At 48.7% G+C, this 19,632-nt stretch overlaps 1 protein-coding gene across 4 annotated transcripts in view; it reads right to left on the reverse strand.

Annotated features, from left to right (window-relative positions):
- Positions 1–1,067: 1,067 nt before the first annotated feature.
- MARCHF3 (membrane associated ring-CH-type finger 3) overlaps positions 1,068–19,632 on the reverse strand; it is a 140,144-nt gene continuing 121,579 nt past the window's right edge. For 2 of the 4 annotated variants that reach the window (XM_045891981.3, XM_045891999.3), the window contains 2 exons: positions 8,341–8,550; positions 1,068–2,017 (listed from right to left, as the gene is read on the reverse strand). In XM_045891981.3, coding sequence (XP_045747937.1) covers positions 1,859–2,017; positions 8,341–8,550 — 369 coding nt within the window. In that variant the 3' untranslated portion in view covers positions 1,068–1,858. Of the gene's footprint in view, positions 2,018–2,740; positions 4,073–5,194; positions 5,321–8,340; positions 8,551–19,632 lie in introns of all 4 variants that reach the window. The other 2 variants (XR_010412984.1, XM_064595845.1) reach the window with 2 other exon arrangements.

A 19,632-nucleotide genomic window follows, 5' to 3' on the forward strand; every position in this document is an offset into this window, starting at 1 on the left:
TTCACAAGCCACGAAGTGGACCCCCCCCCACCCCCGGCTTTGGAAATTTAATGTGTGAGAGCTGCATGCAGCCCGTGGTATCCACATTTTAAAAAGGTTGACTGAGAAACGGTGGATGGTGGTGCAGCTAATGGCAGCCTGGAGGGTGAAGGGGGCGGAGGAAACAGAGGAGCTGAGGCATCTATTAGGGGAATGGAGCACCGAAGGGAAGCGTGGTGGGGAGGGCATCTATTGTCATCAGCCATAAAGCACATCTGAGTTTCATCTGTTTCCCTCCGCCTGCTGCATGGGGAGAGTCTGTGAATGGGGGGCTCGGCAGGCAGAACTGATACCTGCATCAGCTTGATCAACCTGCAGCTGAGAATCCTTACCCTCCTCGCTGCCTGGACCTTTGCACTTTCCGCTCTCCCGCTTGGGGGGCATAAGGCAGACGCTGGAGTGATATTCAGAATGTGGGTCATGTTCTAGAAATCTCTATCTGAAGCATTCCCCAGCGCTGGGCTCCGCCTTCTCCTCCCGGGGCGTGTGGGTGGGCGGCAGGCGGGCGGACAGGGGAGCCAGCAAGTCCTTTCCTCGGGTGACCCATGTGCCCCTTGGTTTCAGCGGGATGCAAACACGGGGTGCAGGCTAGACCCTTTCCACTGTGATGGATAAAAGAGGGACATGAAGCCCTTAGGAAAGGTCTCGTTCAGCCTGTGACAGAATTGGCTCGTGGTTCCGGGAAGGCACTGTGTGGGACTCATTTTTTTTTTTTTTTAAACCAGACAAAGGGGCTGTAGTCTGCTAGGACACGCTTCTTGCCACATCTACCTGTCAAGCTAGAAATCCAATAGCGCAATGGGACTGCTAATTGATATGCAAAACAGGTCCAGGGTTCCTAGAAATGTCTAATGATCCTCTGAGGTTCCTTGCGAATGCAGAATTAAGACAGGAACTACATGGGATGGGAGTAAGAACACCAACCTTTTTACTTGCTCTTTTTTTTTTCTTTTAAAAATCTACTTTGGGGAAACTTCACCGGTTTTATAATTTCAAAAAAAAAAAAAAGAATATTGCAATCAATGGGGTTTGTCTTTCACACACTGGATATTTATTATTAGAAAATAGTTTTTATCAGCCGGCAGTACCAAACAAATTGAAAGGAGCGTGCTTCTCACCATAATTTTTTTTTGTCTCTTTAATGAAATTTAAATAAACAGCTCACTGTCAGGAGAGTCGCCACGCCTTTTTTTTTTTCCCCTTTAAAAACGGAATAAATGAAGTTTAGTACAAAACGTCCTTCAGATGTGCCTTGTTCTGCAGTTGTTACGCTGTCCCCTTGAGTAAGAGAGAAGAAGGAGATGAAAAAAGACCACTCAGGTTATCAAATTACCCCAAAGAATCTACAGTAGAAACCGGGAAACAAATACACTCACCCCAAACCAAACCCGTCCAAACCAAGAAACCAGTTTTAACATTGGCTTTTCCATGGTGATTATCATCTGACTTTAATATATATCTATATCTCTATATATATTTGAAATAGTAATAAAAAAGGAAGCATTGAATTGCATCTTTAGCAGGACAACCTTCCTCATCTGTCAAAGAGGTGTTCGGGAAACTCCGTATAGTGTCTGCTCAGTAAGCACGTTTGGCAGCCCAGCAAGTATCACGTGATTGCAGCATCCATGATTCCAAGTGAAACGGCATTTGCTTTCTTTGGGGTCGAGTCCGTTGCTCGGGGCGCGGTGCTCCCACGGCTCTGGATGTCCCGAGACCCACGGCTCCAGGAAGGGCTTGGGGGTGGCTCAGTGCATGGCCCCAGTGCAGAAACGTCCGGAACCCCAAACAACGAGTCAGCCAACCAGCCACACGGACGTCAGACAATGGTCTCCTTTGAGTTCCTCTTGACAGAGTGGAGGCCCAGCAGGGACTGCTGGTTAGAAGGGACGCTGACAGACTTTGGGACGAGGAGAATCACTCTCTGATTGGTCCGACGCCATTCGTTATACAGTCGACAGTGGTACCTAAATGACACCTGGGGTCAGGAGAGGAAACAGAAGGGAGGGTTTCAGGTCAGCGGAAGCCGATAATCAATGCAAGAAACAAACAGGTCATTGAAAACAGCTCCGAATAGCTGGCGGCTGGAAAACGAGGCAAGGCCCCCCCACCCCCCGCCCCGGGCCACACCTTGCCGGCCAGCAGCTGAGTGTTGGGAGATAGGCACCGACCAGAGAACACCCCTGTCTGAACAGGGGCAGGGCTCCTGGGTGGCTTCCTTTCTTCCCCCTCAGAGTGGAAACAATTAGGATATGACTAGGAAATGAGGTTCCTTCAGAGGCTGGATTTAGTTTGGGGATAGTAGCGTTTGGGCCCCAAAGCATCAGTTGTGAAGCAGGTTGGCTACAGACAGCCAGGCAGAGTGGGTACGGCGCTAACCTCGGCCATGTGTCTTTCTGGTCCTCAGCTTCCTCTCTGTTAAATAAGAGGGATGCTTGGGCGTCATGTCCCCTCCTGCAGGTTGGACACTGCACAATTCAACATTCAGGAAGGGTGCCCTTCGAATTGTGCCATGCACAACTCTTACAACTGTACCAGCGGGGCCCCGATAGGTGATTCCCGACGCCTGCAGCTCCGGCTTTCTATGGCTTTCAGTGGGATAAGCTTTGGCATGGGCACCAAGTCCCTGGATAAATTCTTCCTGAGCCTCAACCTGGGGTAGGATCCACTTCCCTGGGCACCTGCAGTGCCTCGTGCCTACCTCAGCATGGCATCAAGTGCTCCATACGTCAGTGTATTTGTGTCTCTCTCTCCCTGCTCCAGAAGCATCTCGACAGCAGGGCTTGGGTTGTATTCATCACTGCATGCCCAGCGCCTATCATGGCGCTTAAGAAGTTGCTCAGTAGAGTTTGCTGAGTGAATAAATATCCTCCGCTTTCTGACTGCAACCCTGTTTCAGATTTAAGCCTCTCTTATATAATCTACATTATGAGCAGTAAACTGATGGCCAATGGTGGCTTAACTATGCCGAAAAGTACTTGCTTCTCCTGTAAATATCCTGGAATGAGATACATCTGTCGTTCGTTTTCGAGAAGGCTGGCGTACGGCCTGGGTGGACTGCCCGGAAAGGTCAGTCTGTACTTCTGAAGATGCACGGACTGTCTTGAAAAATGGGGAAAGGTTCCAGTTTGAAAGCATGCAGATGACTAGGTAGGTACTGGGAAGGAAGGTGCCTATGAGCTTAGGCTGACAGATGACCTGGCATGAGCTGTTTAATCATCTGGGGTGGGTGCATTGGGCTGACCCCAGGACAGGGTCCCTGGTGGTCAGAGAGAGAGGGCTGACTCCATAGTTGGAACTCAGCATTTCTGGAAGCAGAAGAGACCACAGGCCCTGGATCAGAAAGGGCTTACTGGTCCTCTGGCAGGATTGTGCAATTCAAGGCCGCTAGCTTAAATTTCCGAGGCTAGAGAGCAGATGCCACAGGCCGAGTGCCAGAGAGATTTGGGTATGAAAATATAAGCTTTTAAACTCACACAGATGTGCTTTTCTCCACAAGGCCCTGAACATGCCAAAGCGGATCAGGTTTGGGTTGTATTTTTTTTTCGCCAAGCTTGATTCTCATGTATCGATTCTGTCCCGCTACTGCTTGGTGCTCCTCACCGAATGTGGGCGAGGCAGCCGGGAAGGCCTGCCGCTCGGGGCCAAGAGCGGGTAAAAGAGTGGAAGGCAGACTCGTACTAATGAGGAGCTTTGGCAGTCCGAGAAGACCGGAATCTGGAGATCTTCTGGGAAGGCTGGGTTTCAAATCAAGAGACGCTTTGTCTGTGTGTTAAGGAGCTGTGCGCGCTGGACCTCCGGGTAGGCCTAGAAGTGGCCGTGGGTGAATGCAAGGGGGCGCCTTCTCCAGCGCTCTCGGGCCTGGCACCCCAGGCCTGGGTCCCCATCCTCTGCCTAGTGGCTCCGTGACGCCGGGAGGGTTGCTTGCTACGCCCAAGCGTCCGTTTCCTTGTCGGCAAAACGTGGAGAGTGGTGTCTGAGAGCGCACAGAAAGCACTCAGCACCGTGCCTCCCACACGGGAGTGTTCTCGGCCTGTTATTTTTGATGCGTTAAATACAGAAAAGAAGACAGTTTTGTGGATGCTCCTTCTTAGACACAGAGGAAGTGGGGGGACAAGGAAAAAAAAGCGCTATTTCGCTTGCTCTCAGCGTGGCTGTGGGTCACCTGGGAGCTTGTTAGAACATCAGCATTCTGGGCTCCGCCCAGACCTAAGGAATCAGAGCGTGCATTTTAACAAGATCCCCAGGTGATTCGCAGATCCTTGCAAGCCTGAGAAGGCTGCTGCAGGCAAGCCGGGGAGTCAACGACTTAGCGGTCTCCTCGTTCCTTGGCCAGGAGGCGCGAAAATCAGCCCGCTTGTTCAGACAAACAAATGAGGTCTTATTATGCATTCATCTATCTTAATTGCCGTTAACCATCACAGTCTGCAGGCAAATTCAATCAATGAGAAGAAAGCATCAGATGAAGATGACTCCTTATTGGGGAAAATCAAGGAACTTGGGCCTAATGCAGACGGGACCTCAGGTTTGCAAATGCCCTGGGCTAATGCTGAGCCTGGGCCAGGAGCTCCAAGACGCTCCCTTACCGCAGTGGAACAGAATAGGAAAAAAGAAGGGTTGACTTAGAGGAATAAAGAGGCAGTGAGGGAAGAATAAACAACAAAACAAAAAGAAGCTAGGACAATGGTAACGTTGGGAACTTGGTTTAGATATTTCTTAGATGTCCCCAGGAGGAGAGGCAGAGGGAGGGGGAGGGAGAGAGAATCTGAAGCAGACTCCATGCCTAGCACGGGAGCCCGACACGGGGCTCGATCTCATGACCCTGAGATCAAGACCTGACCCGAAATCAGGAGTTGGACGCCTAACGGACTGAGCCACCCAGGCGCTCCTTAAATGTCTGTGTTATGAAGAGAAGAGGAAGAAAGAGCACAGAGCCACTATTCTAAAAATGTTTCTTTTGGGATGGTTTTCTTGAGGTGTATTCATTTCTTCATCCAAAGGATATTAACGTGGGCAAGATCCACAAAGAGCTGTAGCCACGTGGACGGGGAAAGGAAGGATTACATTAGCATCCACCTGTCCCTGGCAGGGAGGTGACGGGCTGTGGCCTAAGGTCTGCTGTAAAGTCACAGCAGGGGGTGGGAAATCGCATTACCTATTTTTTATTCTGCCCTTTCTCTCCGGAGGTTATGGTGTGATCGAGGCCTACTGATGGGGCCAGGGCCTCCTCTTCCCAGAAACGGCCCAGCTCCCCGATCTCCGGCTGCACTGAGCAGGCGGGCTGTGTGAGAGCAAATGGGCTTCAGAGAAGGACCAGACACGGGGTCACCCTCAACACCCTCAGGCCACCGTGGGCCGTGTGGGCTGTGGCTCAGCCAGCATGCACACGGCGACCCTCGTTGGGCAGCGTCCTCCCGGGGGTCTCCCGACTTTATAAGGAGATGTCAGACGACTACCCCATGGGGCTGGGAGTCAGCCAGAGGAAACAGGTTGCTCATTCATTCCATTCTGGGCCTTAACCAGTTTCCGTGCTGGGCGCTGCTTGTTGCCTCGGTGATGTAGTGAACGCAGGGTCTCCCTGCATCCCGGCATCCCGGTCCCCCCACCTGTCAGCGTGGGGCTAATTATAAGTGCCACCCTAGGTGACTTCTTAGTGCCAAGTGTGGACTCAGATGATGTCTGTCCCTGGACCTCAAATGGTTTGTGATGTGGGCAGGGATGTTTCCAGGGCACCCCTCCCCGGGCTCGCGGGTCCCAGATGCAGGCTTCCACATGGCAGGTTCCAGAAGGCCCAGTTCCCCGGGGGGCAGCAGGGCCGGGCATGGACTGCAGAGGTGCGATGAGGCGGGGCTGTGTGTCCCCCTTCCCAGCGCTGGCGGCGGGGGCCCTGCCAGGAAGGCTGGGACTGACACGGTGTTTGTTTATCTAAGACATTTTCACAGCATATTCTCCGGGAGCCTGACAGCTTGTTTACAATGGGTTTCTGCCGGAGGGCACTTTCCAAGTGCTGTCAGCTCCTGAGTTACGGCTCCTGCCAGGGCGGCTCAGTACAGCATTTATCTGGGAGGGACTTAGCCCGGATTTAGGAACCTCTGGCTCAGGGGCTCCACAGTGCGGTGTCCACACCCGTCAGAGGGGAGAATGCCTTCCCTCCCCTCCAGCAGCTTTGCCTCTTGTAGCCGGCTGGGCGTCCAGAGGAAGAAAGCCCCATGCCTATTTTGGGTGCTCTGATAAACGTTCCTGAAGGTACCCCACCTAGTCCTTACGGTAGCCCAGTGACCCAGGGGCTGTCACCATTCCTCCACTTTCTGCATAAGGGGAAGGCTGATCAGAGAGGTGAAGTACCCTGTTTAGAGTGACACAGCTCTTAGGATGCTAAATCTTGGGTCCGACCGCAGGGCCTTTGGATTCTAATGCATGTGCTTTCCACTACACGGCCCTGCCTCTTGGAAATGTTTCTGGAATGAAGTATGTTCTCAGTCTCCTGAAAGAGCCCACTCCAGGCACCCTTCCTGCCCAAGCCCCCTTTCATTTGAGATGGGAGATGAAACAGGGTCACATCCGCTTTCCCCGACGAAACCTTTCCCTTTCTTCCTCCCCCGGCCACCTTTTCCTCTTTCGTAATAGGTGAACGTATGCTTTACAAAGCAGGTTTTCCTTTTAAAAGGCCTTGAATTGGTTTGAAAGCCCAACACTTAGGTTTACATCTTCAACCATCCTTCATCCTCCATACACGTCTAAGAAAAATCATAGACTAGCAAACCTGTAAACATGGTAAGAACTGACAGTTATTTTCCAGAGAACTTTCCTCGGGTGCTCTCTCCTTTCAGTCCCTAAGCAGCCGGGGGGCTGGTGGGATGGGCATTGCTGTCATCCTAACTTTACGGATGAGGACGCTGAGGCTCAGAGCCCTGGACTGACTTTTCCAAGCTGGTGCAGTTGACCGGGAGTTAGTGCTAAAGGTGATTTGATTTCTTATTCTAACCCTCTTCCCATTCCCACCGCCTTGTGACGTGTGAGTCTGCTTCATTGCTTGATTCACAGTGAATCAGGACCCACTTGGGCAGCAGACTTTTAAAGGAGGCAGTCATACTTCTGCTGGTGGTGGGGCGTCATGAGGCTGGGAGCAGGATGCCTAAATCCACCAGGGGACTCGGAGACTCCGAGTTTGAAGCATCAGAACGCCCCGTCTTTACCAAGGCTGGAGCCACGTCCCTCCTACTGAGACTGACGTGTGCCTCTACTTACCCCCCTGACCCCCGCCCCGAGGGGAGGTACAGAGCTGAAGAGTCACAGGACTAACAAGAGGGAAATGAGCTACAGGGGAGGGTTATGGTCTGCCGGGCAGGAGTGGCCCCTGCTGGGACAGGGTTTGGAAGACAGAGCGAAGGGGCACGTGTGAGTGAGCGCTAGAAGCGCTAGAAGCTTCCACATGCTGATACCGTGCTACGGGGTAAGAGAACGGTACGCTCTGGACAGGAAACATATATTAAGTAACCATGGCACGTGCTCCGATGAGAAATGAGCAGGCACAGCAGAGTCCTGCCAGGAAGCAGGGCGCCCGGTTTCTGAAACGAGTCTAGAGGGGGGTGACGTTCTTCCCCGCAGCTCCCGGAGGGAAACAGAAAGAGTGAGATCAATGCTGTGCCAACCGCTGCCCAAGCACTCAACTCTCTTCAGGAGTTAAGAATGAAAAAAACAGACGGGTTTAAGAATCCTGCCTCGTATACAGCAGGCACGCTTACTGGGAAATGGGTTTCTTTGGTGGCGGCTTCTCGGCCAGATAAACTGGCGTTTTTATGGGCAGCGGGGTCAATATCCCAACACACAGAATTATCATCCGGCAAAACGCAGCTCCACGTCCAGCCAAGACTTTAGGCTGCGTCCGGGAGTAGGAAGAAAAGAACCAGCAGCGGGACAATGACAGCCTCAGTGGCCAAGTGCATCATTCCTAATCCGCTACCATCCCGGCAAAAGTGGGGAACATAAACTAGAGGGAGAAAACGCCGTGCCTCGTCGCGGATGGCGTCCCAGAACCCTGGAGGAGGGAAATGGCTTCGATTGGCGGGCTCCCAGGAGCGGGGCTTTTTCTTTCCTTCACCTGCTCTTCCCAGCAGCGCGCCCGCACTTCCACGCGCCCGCACGCGCGGGCATCACCCCGTCCCGCGCTCCGGCCAGCACCTGCAGATCTGCCTTCCGCGGGGCAAGCGGGCCGGGCTACAACCCGGGGGCAAGGCTGCACCAGCCGGGAGGCTGCCGGCTCCAGTTACCCCGAGCCCCCGGCCCGGGGGCCATACTTACTAGTGTCCAAAAGAGGTAAATAGTGAAGAGTGCCACAGTGAGTGCAATCAGTCCGACGGCCTCCAGCCGACTACTAAAGTGCAGGTGGTCCACGGCGCCCCGCAGGCAGAGCCAGCCCGAGATGGTGGCCAGCGGCGTAATGAACAAGAAGCACACCATGTCTCCGAACAGGGTCCGCTTCTCATGCTGGGGGCCCGGGTTTCGGAGCCACTGCCGGGGGGAGAGGGGGAGACGGAGAAAAGCAAGGTCACGGTTAGAGGCCGGCGTGGAGCGGAGACACAGCACTCTGTCTTCCGAAACGGGACACGGGCGCTTCGGACCTGTTCTGAGATCACAGGGAAGCATTAAGGGCTCATTTCCATATCCCGCCTCCCCGGATAACAGTGATTATTGATAATACTTTGACATGACGACAGTGACGATGATGACAAAAATCGTGATTTTAAAGTGTCTTTGCTGTTTTTGAAAACAGTTCAGAGGTTATTATTTTGAACACTGGCCCTACGGGAAGATAGAGAGGATATTATTTCCAGAAGGTAAGAGTTGAGATACGAGAAGTGCTGTCGTGTGGCCAAAGGCTTCCAGTGTCTTGACCCTGGGAATGTCTGCAGGAAGGGGTTAACTCAGCAGGCCTGGGTTGCTCAAATCGTGCATGTTCCCCAGAAAGACCCGTTTTCAAGATTGGCTCTTTGGAGATGAGCTCTGAGTCCTTGCAATATTTTGCTTTTATGAGTGTCTCTGTATGCCTGAGGCCCTGGGCTGTATGGTAAGAGTATAATGAAATCATTTATGCCAACAATGTGATTTATGCTGAACACCTATGTTCACCGTGGGGGGCTGGAGTCTGAGGAGCTGAGGGCAGACAGGCAGGCGCTGCATGCCTATGTGACTGACCCCAATAAACACCCTAGACACCAAGGCTTGGGGTGGTAATACTTGGTATGTGTTGTCACAAATTGTTGCTGGGAAAATTAAGCAGATTTGTGTGACATTACTGGAAGGGGACACCTGGGAGCTTGCGCCTGGTTTCTCCTGAACTTTACCCCCTGGACCCTTTCCCTCTGCTGATTTTAATTGGTATCCTTTTGCTGTTATAAACTGTAACCATGAGGAAAAGAACTTTTCTGATTCCTGTGAGGCCTTCTAGTCAATCATAGGAGCCCAAGGGTGGTTTGGGGATCCCCCACAGACTGAGACTCATGTGACTCCATGAACTCAGTAATGCCCCTCCCTGTGTTAGGACCCTGACATCCTAACTGTACCGCCCAATTTTGGGGCTGAACCAGCCCCAAAAAGGGTAGTGAAAACTTTGTGCTTGTTGAAAGACCGGTCATGAGAATTCCTACAGGATGGGAAACAGAGTTGCTGTGCTCCCACTTAGGGAATTGCTGAACGCCTGCTGAAATGCTTTCCATAATCCACTCTGGGAAAAGTCATGCTTACATATTGGTGTTGGTGCATAACGGTAATGAGGCCTGGGGGCTTTTCTTCAGATTAGGACTGGAACATGTCTCCCAATACTCCCATCTCACTACCCCGTGTAGTACTAGCCGAGGCCAAAGGGTTCAGAGGAGGGGCTCAAGCACAGTTGATGGGGTAGGAAGAGACGCGGGCTAAGTGTCTTCCATCTCGTCCCATAAGCAAACGGGGGCTTTGCGGTGCCACGGCTGGCCCCCGGATGGGAGCATTACGGGCTGCGGAGCAGACACTCCCGGTGGCCAGGGCTGAGTTTCCCGCACAAGCATTGGTGGGAGGGAAATGAGCGTGACAGGGGACACAGGACGGGGTGGTGCACACTGGAGGGTGAAGGAGAGACCATGTTCCAGGGCGGGAGGAAGAGACGGAAAGAAGACCTGAGGAAAGGGCAAGCGAGGTGAGAACAGAGTGGCGGGAGGGCCAGCAGAAGCCTCAGGGAGTGAGCGGGAGAGACAGGAGGGAAAAGGCAGTGAAGAGGTTTTCCGGGAGGTGCCCGGCCTTGAGTGTTTGGCTGAGGCAAACGCTAAGTGACCCGCAGTGCCCAGCACACCACTTTCCAGGGACCACCCACCTTACAAGTGTGCGGAGAGGCTGAAGGAAGTCAGCCTCGGCTCAACAATGGACCCGAGTAAATAGATCATGGGGAGATGACGTGTTCTCTGAATAGAAATACAGCAATAGAAAAATTTCACAGAAATACCTAAGTGATCAAGTGCAAAGGACAGAGACCCTGCCACGCGTTGTCATGTTACCCCACACATCTCAGCAGCTTCAAAGAAATTCAACAAGCTCTTACTAATTTACATTTTCTTGCCTAAATACTGGGACTATCGCTATGACGTGGAGAGTAGAAATCAGGCGTGATTCTCCTAACTTTATGGAGCAAGGTTAAATGATTGCTTCATGTGATTTAAGGGTCAAAGTGAGGAGAAGACTCAGATTTCTCTACTTTTGCTCAGATGTCCTATCTGTAAAATATTTGAAAAATATTAAAATTATAAGACATTCAGAAATCCAGATCCTTAAACAATGTTCCCCAAATTGCAGCAACCTGATTCCTCTTGCAGATTTTCCCTGGAAACAGATCTGGAAGCCTGGCCTACTTTTCTCTGTGTCCTCACTTGCTGGAACATAGTAGATTCTCAATAAGTATGCAACAGATGTAAGCAGACAAGCTGAACTTCCTGGCAAAGACTTTCTCCAATTCCTTCTGCTGGAGAATTCTGAATACATTTTATGAAAATTAATTTAGTATTTTATTTATCTATGTGGCCCCTGACATTACCCAATGAAATGACTCAGGTGTGGAAGGAAGTAATTACAAATCATTGGTTATCTCCGTCTGGTGTAAGATAAATCACACAGGCAAGATTAGCATTACTACTGGTTCCCAGTTTCTCATTTTCTAATTGTTCTTTGATTTTCTATATTCCTGAAAAATTTCTAGGCCTTTTTATATGTACATGATCATCTAATATCTGGATTCTGCACAGTATTAACTATATATATGTATTTTTTTGGCTTAGCTTACTCTTTATGTTATTTACTCCTGGGTCATATTTATGTATGAAATCATTTGTGTTTTTTGTTTGTTTGTTTTTAAAGTAAGCTCTAAGCCCAGTGTGGGGCTTGAACTCACAACTCTGAGATCACTAGTTGCATTCTCTACTGACTGAGCCAGCCAGGTGCGCCAGGTATGAAGCTCTTTAAATAGGTAGTATTATGTTGAAATCTGTGACTTCTTCAGAACCCCAAATGTTATTTATCTCTTACACAAATGCAGGTCCCATGAACAAGACCGCTGGCAATATCTGTTGATGAATAAAAAAAATTGCTCTTTGCCAAAGTATCCAAATAAGTTGATATGGGATATTTACACAGGCAGAGTTTATAACAGAGAAAATCTGATTACACCTCAAATTTCTAGTGAAAGGGGACTGTCTAAATATATTACAGAATTTATTTAGAATACCACAGAGTAATTTCAAATGATAATGTACATTTTATATTTACTGCCGTGATATATTGCTGAGCAGGAGGAGAGTTCTACTGGACAGAATTTATTGTACGACCCTGTATAGGTAATGATGTATTTACAAGCACATAGACATTTACACCTACGTAGATGGAGTGGATTTACATAGACAAAGACCAGAAGGATTCCTAGCAAAATAGCGGCTACTCTTGGTGGTGGAATCATGAGTCGTCTTTAATTTTTTTTGCTTTGTATGTATTTTCTTGCTTTTCTCAAATGAACATGGATTACCCATGTAAATAAATATGTATTTATTAGTTGTGTACAAAACATCGGGAGAGAGAGTGAGGGACACTGAGTGAGAGATAAGGAGAGAGGAGGGAATTGGGAAGGGAGGTGTCCAGCTAGTGCTTTGTGAACTACAGCAGGAAACAAACAAACAAACAAACAAACAACAGTACTGAGCTATGGCTGGGGCAAGCTCAGGGCTAGAAAGTTGAGTTTATTATGCACCATCTCATTGAGGCCTTGCAATAATGCTGTGAAGCACGTGCTCACATTATCCCCATTTTACAGATTCGGACACAGGGGAGAAGAGAGTTTACTAATTCACCTAAGGATAGACGGCAAGTGGGTGGTAGAGGTGGGATTCAAGCCAGCCTCACTTTGCTGTTTCTTGCTTTCCATATTTACATTTTCTTTCTGCACCAAATGGCACTTGTGTGTGTGTGTGTGTGTATGTGTGCGTGCACTAGATTTCTGGCAAATTTTCAGCTAGGTGGGATACAGTAAGTCCTGCTGTTTTACTGGTTCAGCAGATAGCTGAAGGATTGGCTGGCCAGGATGTTATGGTAATTTTAAAAAATATTCTTAGGCTACTAGTCTGTTGTATGTTAATTCTTTTACCACATCACAATGAGGTCTAATGTCTGGGCTTTAATCTCAGAGACATTGTGGCCTAATTCATAATAGACAAAAGACTGATCTCAATTATTGTTCAATTTGATTTTTTGCTGTTATGCCTTGTGCCTCTCTAATCAGTTATACTTATTATACATAGAGTATTAGACCTATTCTTTAGTAGCATCTTCATTTCTCATATTTGTAATACAGAGGAGGCTGGGGCAGAACGGCAGGTTGGTTTGTGTGTCCGTCTTGCCACCTGACCTGAGGTGGACGCTTTATATCACTCGAATCTCACACATCCGGCATTTACAATGTTCAGTCAATGACAGTAGCTTATGTTTACTCACACGTTATGATATGCAAAGCACTATCTTTATGCTACGTGAAGTAACTGATTTACTCTGCAATAACCTTTGAAAGAGGTACCACTATTATCGGCAGCGTTTTACAGATAGGGAAACTGAGGCACAGAGCAGTGAAACGACTTATAAAAGATTGGCCTTGGCTTTGATCCATGTTGTCTAGCTCCAAAGACAGTGCTCCAAAGTAATCTATTCTATCATCATTCTTAGTTAAAAAAAAAAACGGCGGCGGCGGCAGTGGGTGGTGAGGGGATGAAGTGGGTAGAAGGAGGCGCATACCTTCAATGTGTTTATTGGTGTACGAAGTTCCCCTGGGTGCCTGATACTAATTTATCCTGCCACTTGTGGACAGCTTTTGCAACTAGAAGATCGTTCTTTTTTTTTTTTTTTTTTTAAAGATTTTATTTATTTATTTGAGACAGAGAGAATGAGAGGGAGGAGGGTCAGAGGGAGAAGCAGACTCCCCGCCGAGCAGGGAGCCCGATGCGGGACTCGATCCTGGGACTCCAGGATCATGACCTGAGCCAGAGGCAGTCGCTTAACCAACTGAGCCACCCAGGCGCCCTAGAAGATCGTTCTTGAAGGGGCTTTAGTTTAACATTAGTCTTCTGCTTAGACTTGGTGGTTAGCTGTGCTTTAAAAGCCAAGGTTGATGCTTGAGAGTACTAATTTGTATGGCATCGCTCACCAGGCCAGCTCACCCACGCGGCGGCCAGGGGATCTGTCGGCAAGCCGGCCACCCTTCCTGCCTTCTGTTCTCTGGTTCCATCAGAAACATAAAGCTCAGAGACTGTGCCATTGAGAGCCCTGGCAGTGAGCTGCCTATTTCTCTGTGGTGATCTCATTCCAATCACTAACCCATTTCCGAACCAGAAGACTGATCTGATGTTGGAAATAGGTACAAAAACCAGCCCAATAGTCTAAACAAAACAGATCTCACCCCCCAGCCCCTCCACCCCCCCGCCATGGCGATCAGCACCATAGGGCCAGAGACAGCAGAGGGAATGTAAGCAGCATTCCTCCAGCGACAGAGTCATTCACCGGCCCTAAGTGTAACATCCAAGGTGAGCCGGGCACAAGTGATGCCTTCCAAGGTGGGCTAACTGTGGGTTCGGATATAATTACAGTGTCAATTTGTTAAGTCCCTTACTCAGGGGGTAGGGGTGAAGGGGGTGCCGAGTTCTAGGACATTAGATTCTGTCTCCCAGGCTTCGAGCTAATCGGCTTAAATCCTCAAGGTAGACAGGACCGCGTGCAGGTCAGTTTGTACCGGAGCCAGATTAGACTCTGGTGGCTAGTAGTTCTGACTGATTACAACGTTCCCCATGAATCTCCTTAATGAGAAACCATCATGAGAATGGAAGAAACTTACAGAAGGGATGACAACTGATAGAACCATCACAAATTTATGGAGAGGAAAAGGAAAAAGAAGGCAAGGTTGCACCATGGTTTCTCAATGGGTTTATCTGCTTGAGTGTCTCCTGTTAATCTGGCACTTGGCAGAGTTATTAACCAAGGGCTTACCTTCTTTGGCATGGGTCTTATTTTCGAAGCCCAACTCATTTCACACTAAGCTGTCCGCTTGCCTGGGGAACTGAAAGGTCAAAGGGGCAGTGCAGTGATCAGACGGGTATGTGACGGGTCCTTTGCATGATCTAGAGATTACGATGAAACATGAAAATCATGCATTTCCATTCACTTGAGACACAACAGAGAACAAAACCAAACAAACTCCTACTGATATTTTAAATCCCTGAACTCCAGTCTGTCAGTGAATTTCCAGGACAGCTGAAATCGCCCAGAAAGAAATTCTGATTCTGGGGGAGCTGAAGGAGATGCTTGCTCTGGATATCCATTTAACCAGGATTGCAGGAACGCATCTCAAATGAAAACTTCACAGAGGATTTGCTCGTGATCCTAAAATGTCCTTCTCCAGCCTTGGCCTCCCTCCAAAGCTCCAGATGTGCGTATTCAACAGCCCACTCAACATCTCCACTTAGATGACTAACAGACGACTTAAACTCAATCTGTCCGAAACAGAACTCTTGATTTAGCACATACTTTTTTCCACGTCTCCTCCATCTCAGTGAATGACATCACCACCCACCCAGTTGCTCAGCCGGCCCTTTCCTTTCTGTCTTACACTCCATACCTCGCCTATCGGCACCACCTTCAGTTGGTATCTGCAATCTCTGTGCTTCCTTCCACATCCATGGCTGCCATCCCTGGGCCATGATCATCTCGTCCGTGGGAGGCAATAGCCTCCCTGCTTCCACTCTGGCTTCCCAATGGTCTGGCTCCAAAATCAGTTGGGTTAATTTGAACATCCATCCATCAGAGCATGTTGCTCCTTTGCTTAAGGCTCTCTAATGGTCAGAATCAAGTCCGTACTCTTCACCTAGGACTACAAGACCAGACCTCACACCTGCCTACCTCTCTGACCATGTCTTCTACTCTCTCTCCCACTTCATGTCCAACCTTTACCTATGCCTGTTCCCATACGGCGGGGCGGGGACAGGCTTTGCCCAGATTCTTGCACAGTTGGCTCCTTCCGATCATTTAGGTCTCAGCTCAAATGGTACCTTTGAATTGCAAACACTCCTTGCGCCTACAAACAGTGCTTGGCTACATTTTCTACAGAGCCCAAGACACTCTGAAAAGATGCTCTTTGTCTGTTCACTTGCTTATATTTTGCTCCCTACTTCATTGAGAGCTCTGTGATGACAGGGACTTCATTTCCATTCGTCCTTGTTTGCCTCCATCTAAGAGCAGGGCTGGAGCACAGTCAATGCGTTTGATGAAAATGAATGAATAAACATCTGGATGCCACTAGCCCTGACCGGAAAATTGGTGAGGAGACACTTTTGTTGGTGGGTAGACATCAGGTCCTGAAGTTCATTGCGTTTAGCCTTCTGGAGTAGAGATCCTTAGGTATCCGTCTTTTTAGGTTTCGAAGAGAAATATCTACACGTTATTTTGTTGCTACAAGGTGAAAAACCTGTAGTTTCTGTTCAAGTGTTTTTGTTTTTTTTTTAAGATGTAAGTAATTGTGGAATGCCATCTGTTTTTCCACAGGTCATGAAACAGCATGAGAAATCCAGTAAATCATTCAAGGTCCTTTGTACTGTTTTTTTCACAATTACAATCTGTTTTTTTCTACCTGAAAACTACGTTGAACTACACGAGAAAGGGACAATGTCACATGTCCATTTAAAAATTATATAACTCAGTTTCAACCAAAAATATGCACTGAGTGCCTGTTATATGCCAGATATTTTCACGGCATTTCATAACAGCAGGTGGTGTTATTATTCCCATTTTGAATTAGGATCTTAAGCCCCAGTGAGGTTAAGCTATTTGTTCAAGGTTACATGGTAGAGGAGCCAGGGTTTGAGATCTCCAGCCTACTGTTCTTTCAACTCTTTCCCTCAGCTTGCTTTTGCACTACATAGAATCCTACAAAATATTTTTTTCTTTAAAAAAATTTTTTTTTAATTGAAGTGTAATGGACATAGAGTGTTCTACTGTATTATATTAGTTTCATGTATAACTCCATGAAATCTTGATCCTAATTTCTGTTTGCTCCCACAGTGGGTAAGGTTGGGGAAGTAGCACCATGCAGGGGCTAAAATGAGAGCAGAGAGGCTGCTTTCCAGTGGCCCCCCGTTAGCTCCCCCAACTGCTCATCAAGTTTTTTCACCTCTTTGGGGGAGTAAAAAAAAACAGGAGTCTCCCTCACAGGAGTGAGGACGGTGCGGCTTTGAGGGGAGTGGTGAAGGACCCTCTCTCTCTGCCTCAAGTTCCCACTTTTCTTCAAGACATCAGGTTCAACTAGAGAGCGTGTGCTTCGTCTTTCAGCCCAGAGCTCTTCTGAGCCCAGGCTGTGCATTCACTGCTTCCTAGACATCTGTCTGTGCAAGCAATGTGTCAAACTCGACCAGGTCCACCACGGGGCCCTGGGTTCACCGGCATCACTCAGCTCCCACCCATGTTGTCCCACAGCACCTGCTGGCTCCTGTCAATACCCTCCACCCCATCCTGATTGTGCCTCTCCTCATCCCCGTGCCCCACAGGCAAGAGAGCCATGCGTCCTGTTGGTTCTTCTGGAATACATCTTGAACACATTCACGTCTCTCTCTCCAGCGCCACTACGCTTCCAAGCCAGCCTCGCCTCTCACCTGCAATTGCCTCCTCACCCTCCTGTTCCTGGTATCCTCGAATCCAGTTTCTCTAAAGCAGCAAGACTACCCTACTTCTCTCGCTTCAAATTCCCTGGTGGCTCCCCACGGCACAGAGTCTAACACCTCGCCGTGGCCCACGAGCCCTGCGTGATGCGGCCCAGGTTGTTTGGGGTCCAAGGGTAGGATTCGTGGGATCTGTGATTTGGGGATGGGGATTTTCACAACCTCTAATTGAAATCTAGCATCTCATTGAGTTATGGTGAAAATCTTACTGGTATGAGCAGTACCTGTGGCTTTGTGATCAATGAAAATCACAGATATTTCACATCCCGTTACGTTGCGGCAGACATCGTGACATATTGCTACCTCAGAGTTGGTTATCAGATCTGCCACAAATTGTGTTAAAGAAGCACTTAGATTTTACATCACAACTTTGGTGTTTTCAATACTTTGATAGCTGTATTAGAGTGTAATGGGTTATCGCTGCATTCCAAGTGGGCCATCCATGCATTCCATGATTCTGAAGGGATCCACAGGCTTCAACAGAGCACCAGTGGGTCCGTGAGGCAAAAGTTTAGGCACCTGGAATCTGGCTCCTTTGACCTCTCAAGCCATGCGCCTTCTTGGTGTTTCTTCCTGATTTGGGAAATACTGAGCTGGTTCCTGCCTGAGGGCCTCTGTGGGGGTTGGTCCTTCTCCCTGGTACACTTTTTCCCATGTCTGGCTCCTTTTTGGGTCACTTCTCTGCTCCAAGGTCACCTCTTCCGAGAAGAACCACCACACCTTCTCTCACCAAGTTATTCTTTATGACAACTTGGTTCTTCCTTTATAAGTTTTATCACTATCAGAAATAACCTTTTCATTCATTGACTTATTTATCCCATGTCTGTCTCCCTAGCGGGTAAGCTCTATTAAGATACAACATTAAGAACATTCTGGCCTGTTCGCAGTTATATTCCCATTTCCTAAAATACTTAATCTGTGCTTGATAAATATAAGCCAAGGAAGAATATGAATCCTTCTGACCGGAGGATCACTTGGAGCAGAAACAGGATGAGTTTAACTGAGATACATAATACATACATAAGACCACTCGCCCTGGCTCTGCTGGTCAAATACGGTACAGCAATTTCTGCCACAGACACATGCTCAGCAGTGGTGCTGGCATTCACAGCTGTGATTTGGCTGAAGCGTACGTTCAAGGGCACCCTGGAGATCTGTGATGGTCCCTGGAGGATTTAGGCCAGTAAGCCAATTAATGGGCTATAATGCTCCATAAATACCATATTCGTGTCGGAGACCTTGTAATTTGGCGGTGGCATTATTTAAACAAATGCGATGCACACCCACACCAACGGTTTGAAGTTTTCCAAAGATAAGATTGGCGGCACAGCAGGACTAGATGGCAAAATAATTTTATACATTATCACAACTTCAGATATAAGCAAAAATGGGAATCATTTTGCTCTAATTATTTTAGATCATCACCATGCAGACATGATCACAGCCAAATGGAGACTGCTTATCCAAAATATGGAAGGATGCTGCAGAATTATGTGGCATATGTGATCAGTGGAAAGCCAGAGACGTAAGAAGAGGAGATGAAGAAGGGAGGCTAGAGGGCAAGGAAACAGACATTTCCAGAAGAAATTGATAATTGGCATGCATCATGCCAAACATAGAAATGATTTGCTCTGGGAGGTAATGGCATCATACCGTGTAGTCTGTTATCAACAGGATGCCACCAGCAGCCCCAGGTCCCTGAGCCCTGCTTCATTTGGCTCTTATGGGGCCCCTGGCTGGCACCTGACACCCCCTCTGCTGGCCTGCTGTTGGACCCCAGGTTTCTGAAGCTTTGAATAATTACTTCCAGCAGAAGGCCAGGATCACGGGGCAAAAAGTGCCAGGACAGTGTACCAAGTAAGAGCCCCAACTGGAACCCTGGACCAAAGAGGAGATTCTGATGAATAATAGGAATAAGGATAACAAATCTCTGTTTTGGTCATTGGGGATGTTTAAAGGAATATATATAGAGAGAAATCAAATTCACAGCCAGGTCCTCAAAATGGGATATTTAAAAAATCGGTGTCCCTCAGAGGTAGAGTAACGATATGAGTGTGAGCACCCCCCTCCCACCCCTCCCTCCTCCTCGAGCGGAGTGTGGGGGAAGGGTTGCAGTGAAACATGGAGCACGTGCAGGATGGAGGACAGAAGAGACAGTCTCACCAGGGCCACCTGCTGCCAAAAAGGATCCCAAATAGACAAGATGGCCCAGCTGACCTTGCTGACATGAGGTACCTCCTAGCAATGACTGGATCTGGAATCTCTCAAGGCTCCACTTCAGGCAGTGGCCTAAGTCCCTGTGTTGCAGTATTTGCTGATACCTTTTTAT

Source organism: Mirounga angustirostris, unplaced genomic scaffold (genome assembly GCF_029215605.1).
Source record: "Mirounga angustirostris isolate CCGP_5_RB_7025 unplaced genomic scaffold, mMirAng1.0.hap1 SCAF_7, whole genome shotgun sequence".
In the NCBI taxonomy this organism is placed as follows: domain Eukaryota; kingdom Metazoa; phylum Chordata; class Mammalia; order Carnivora; family Phocidae; genus Mirounga; species Mirounga angustirostris.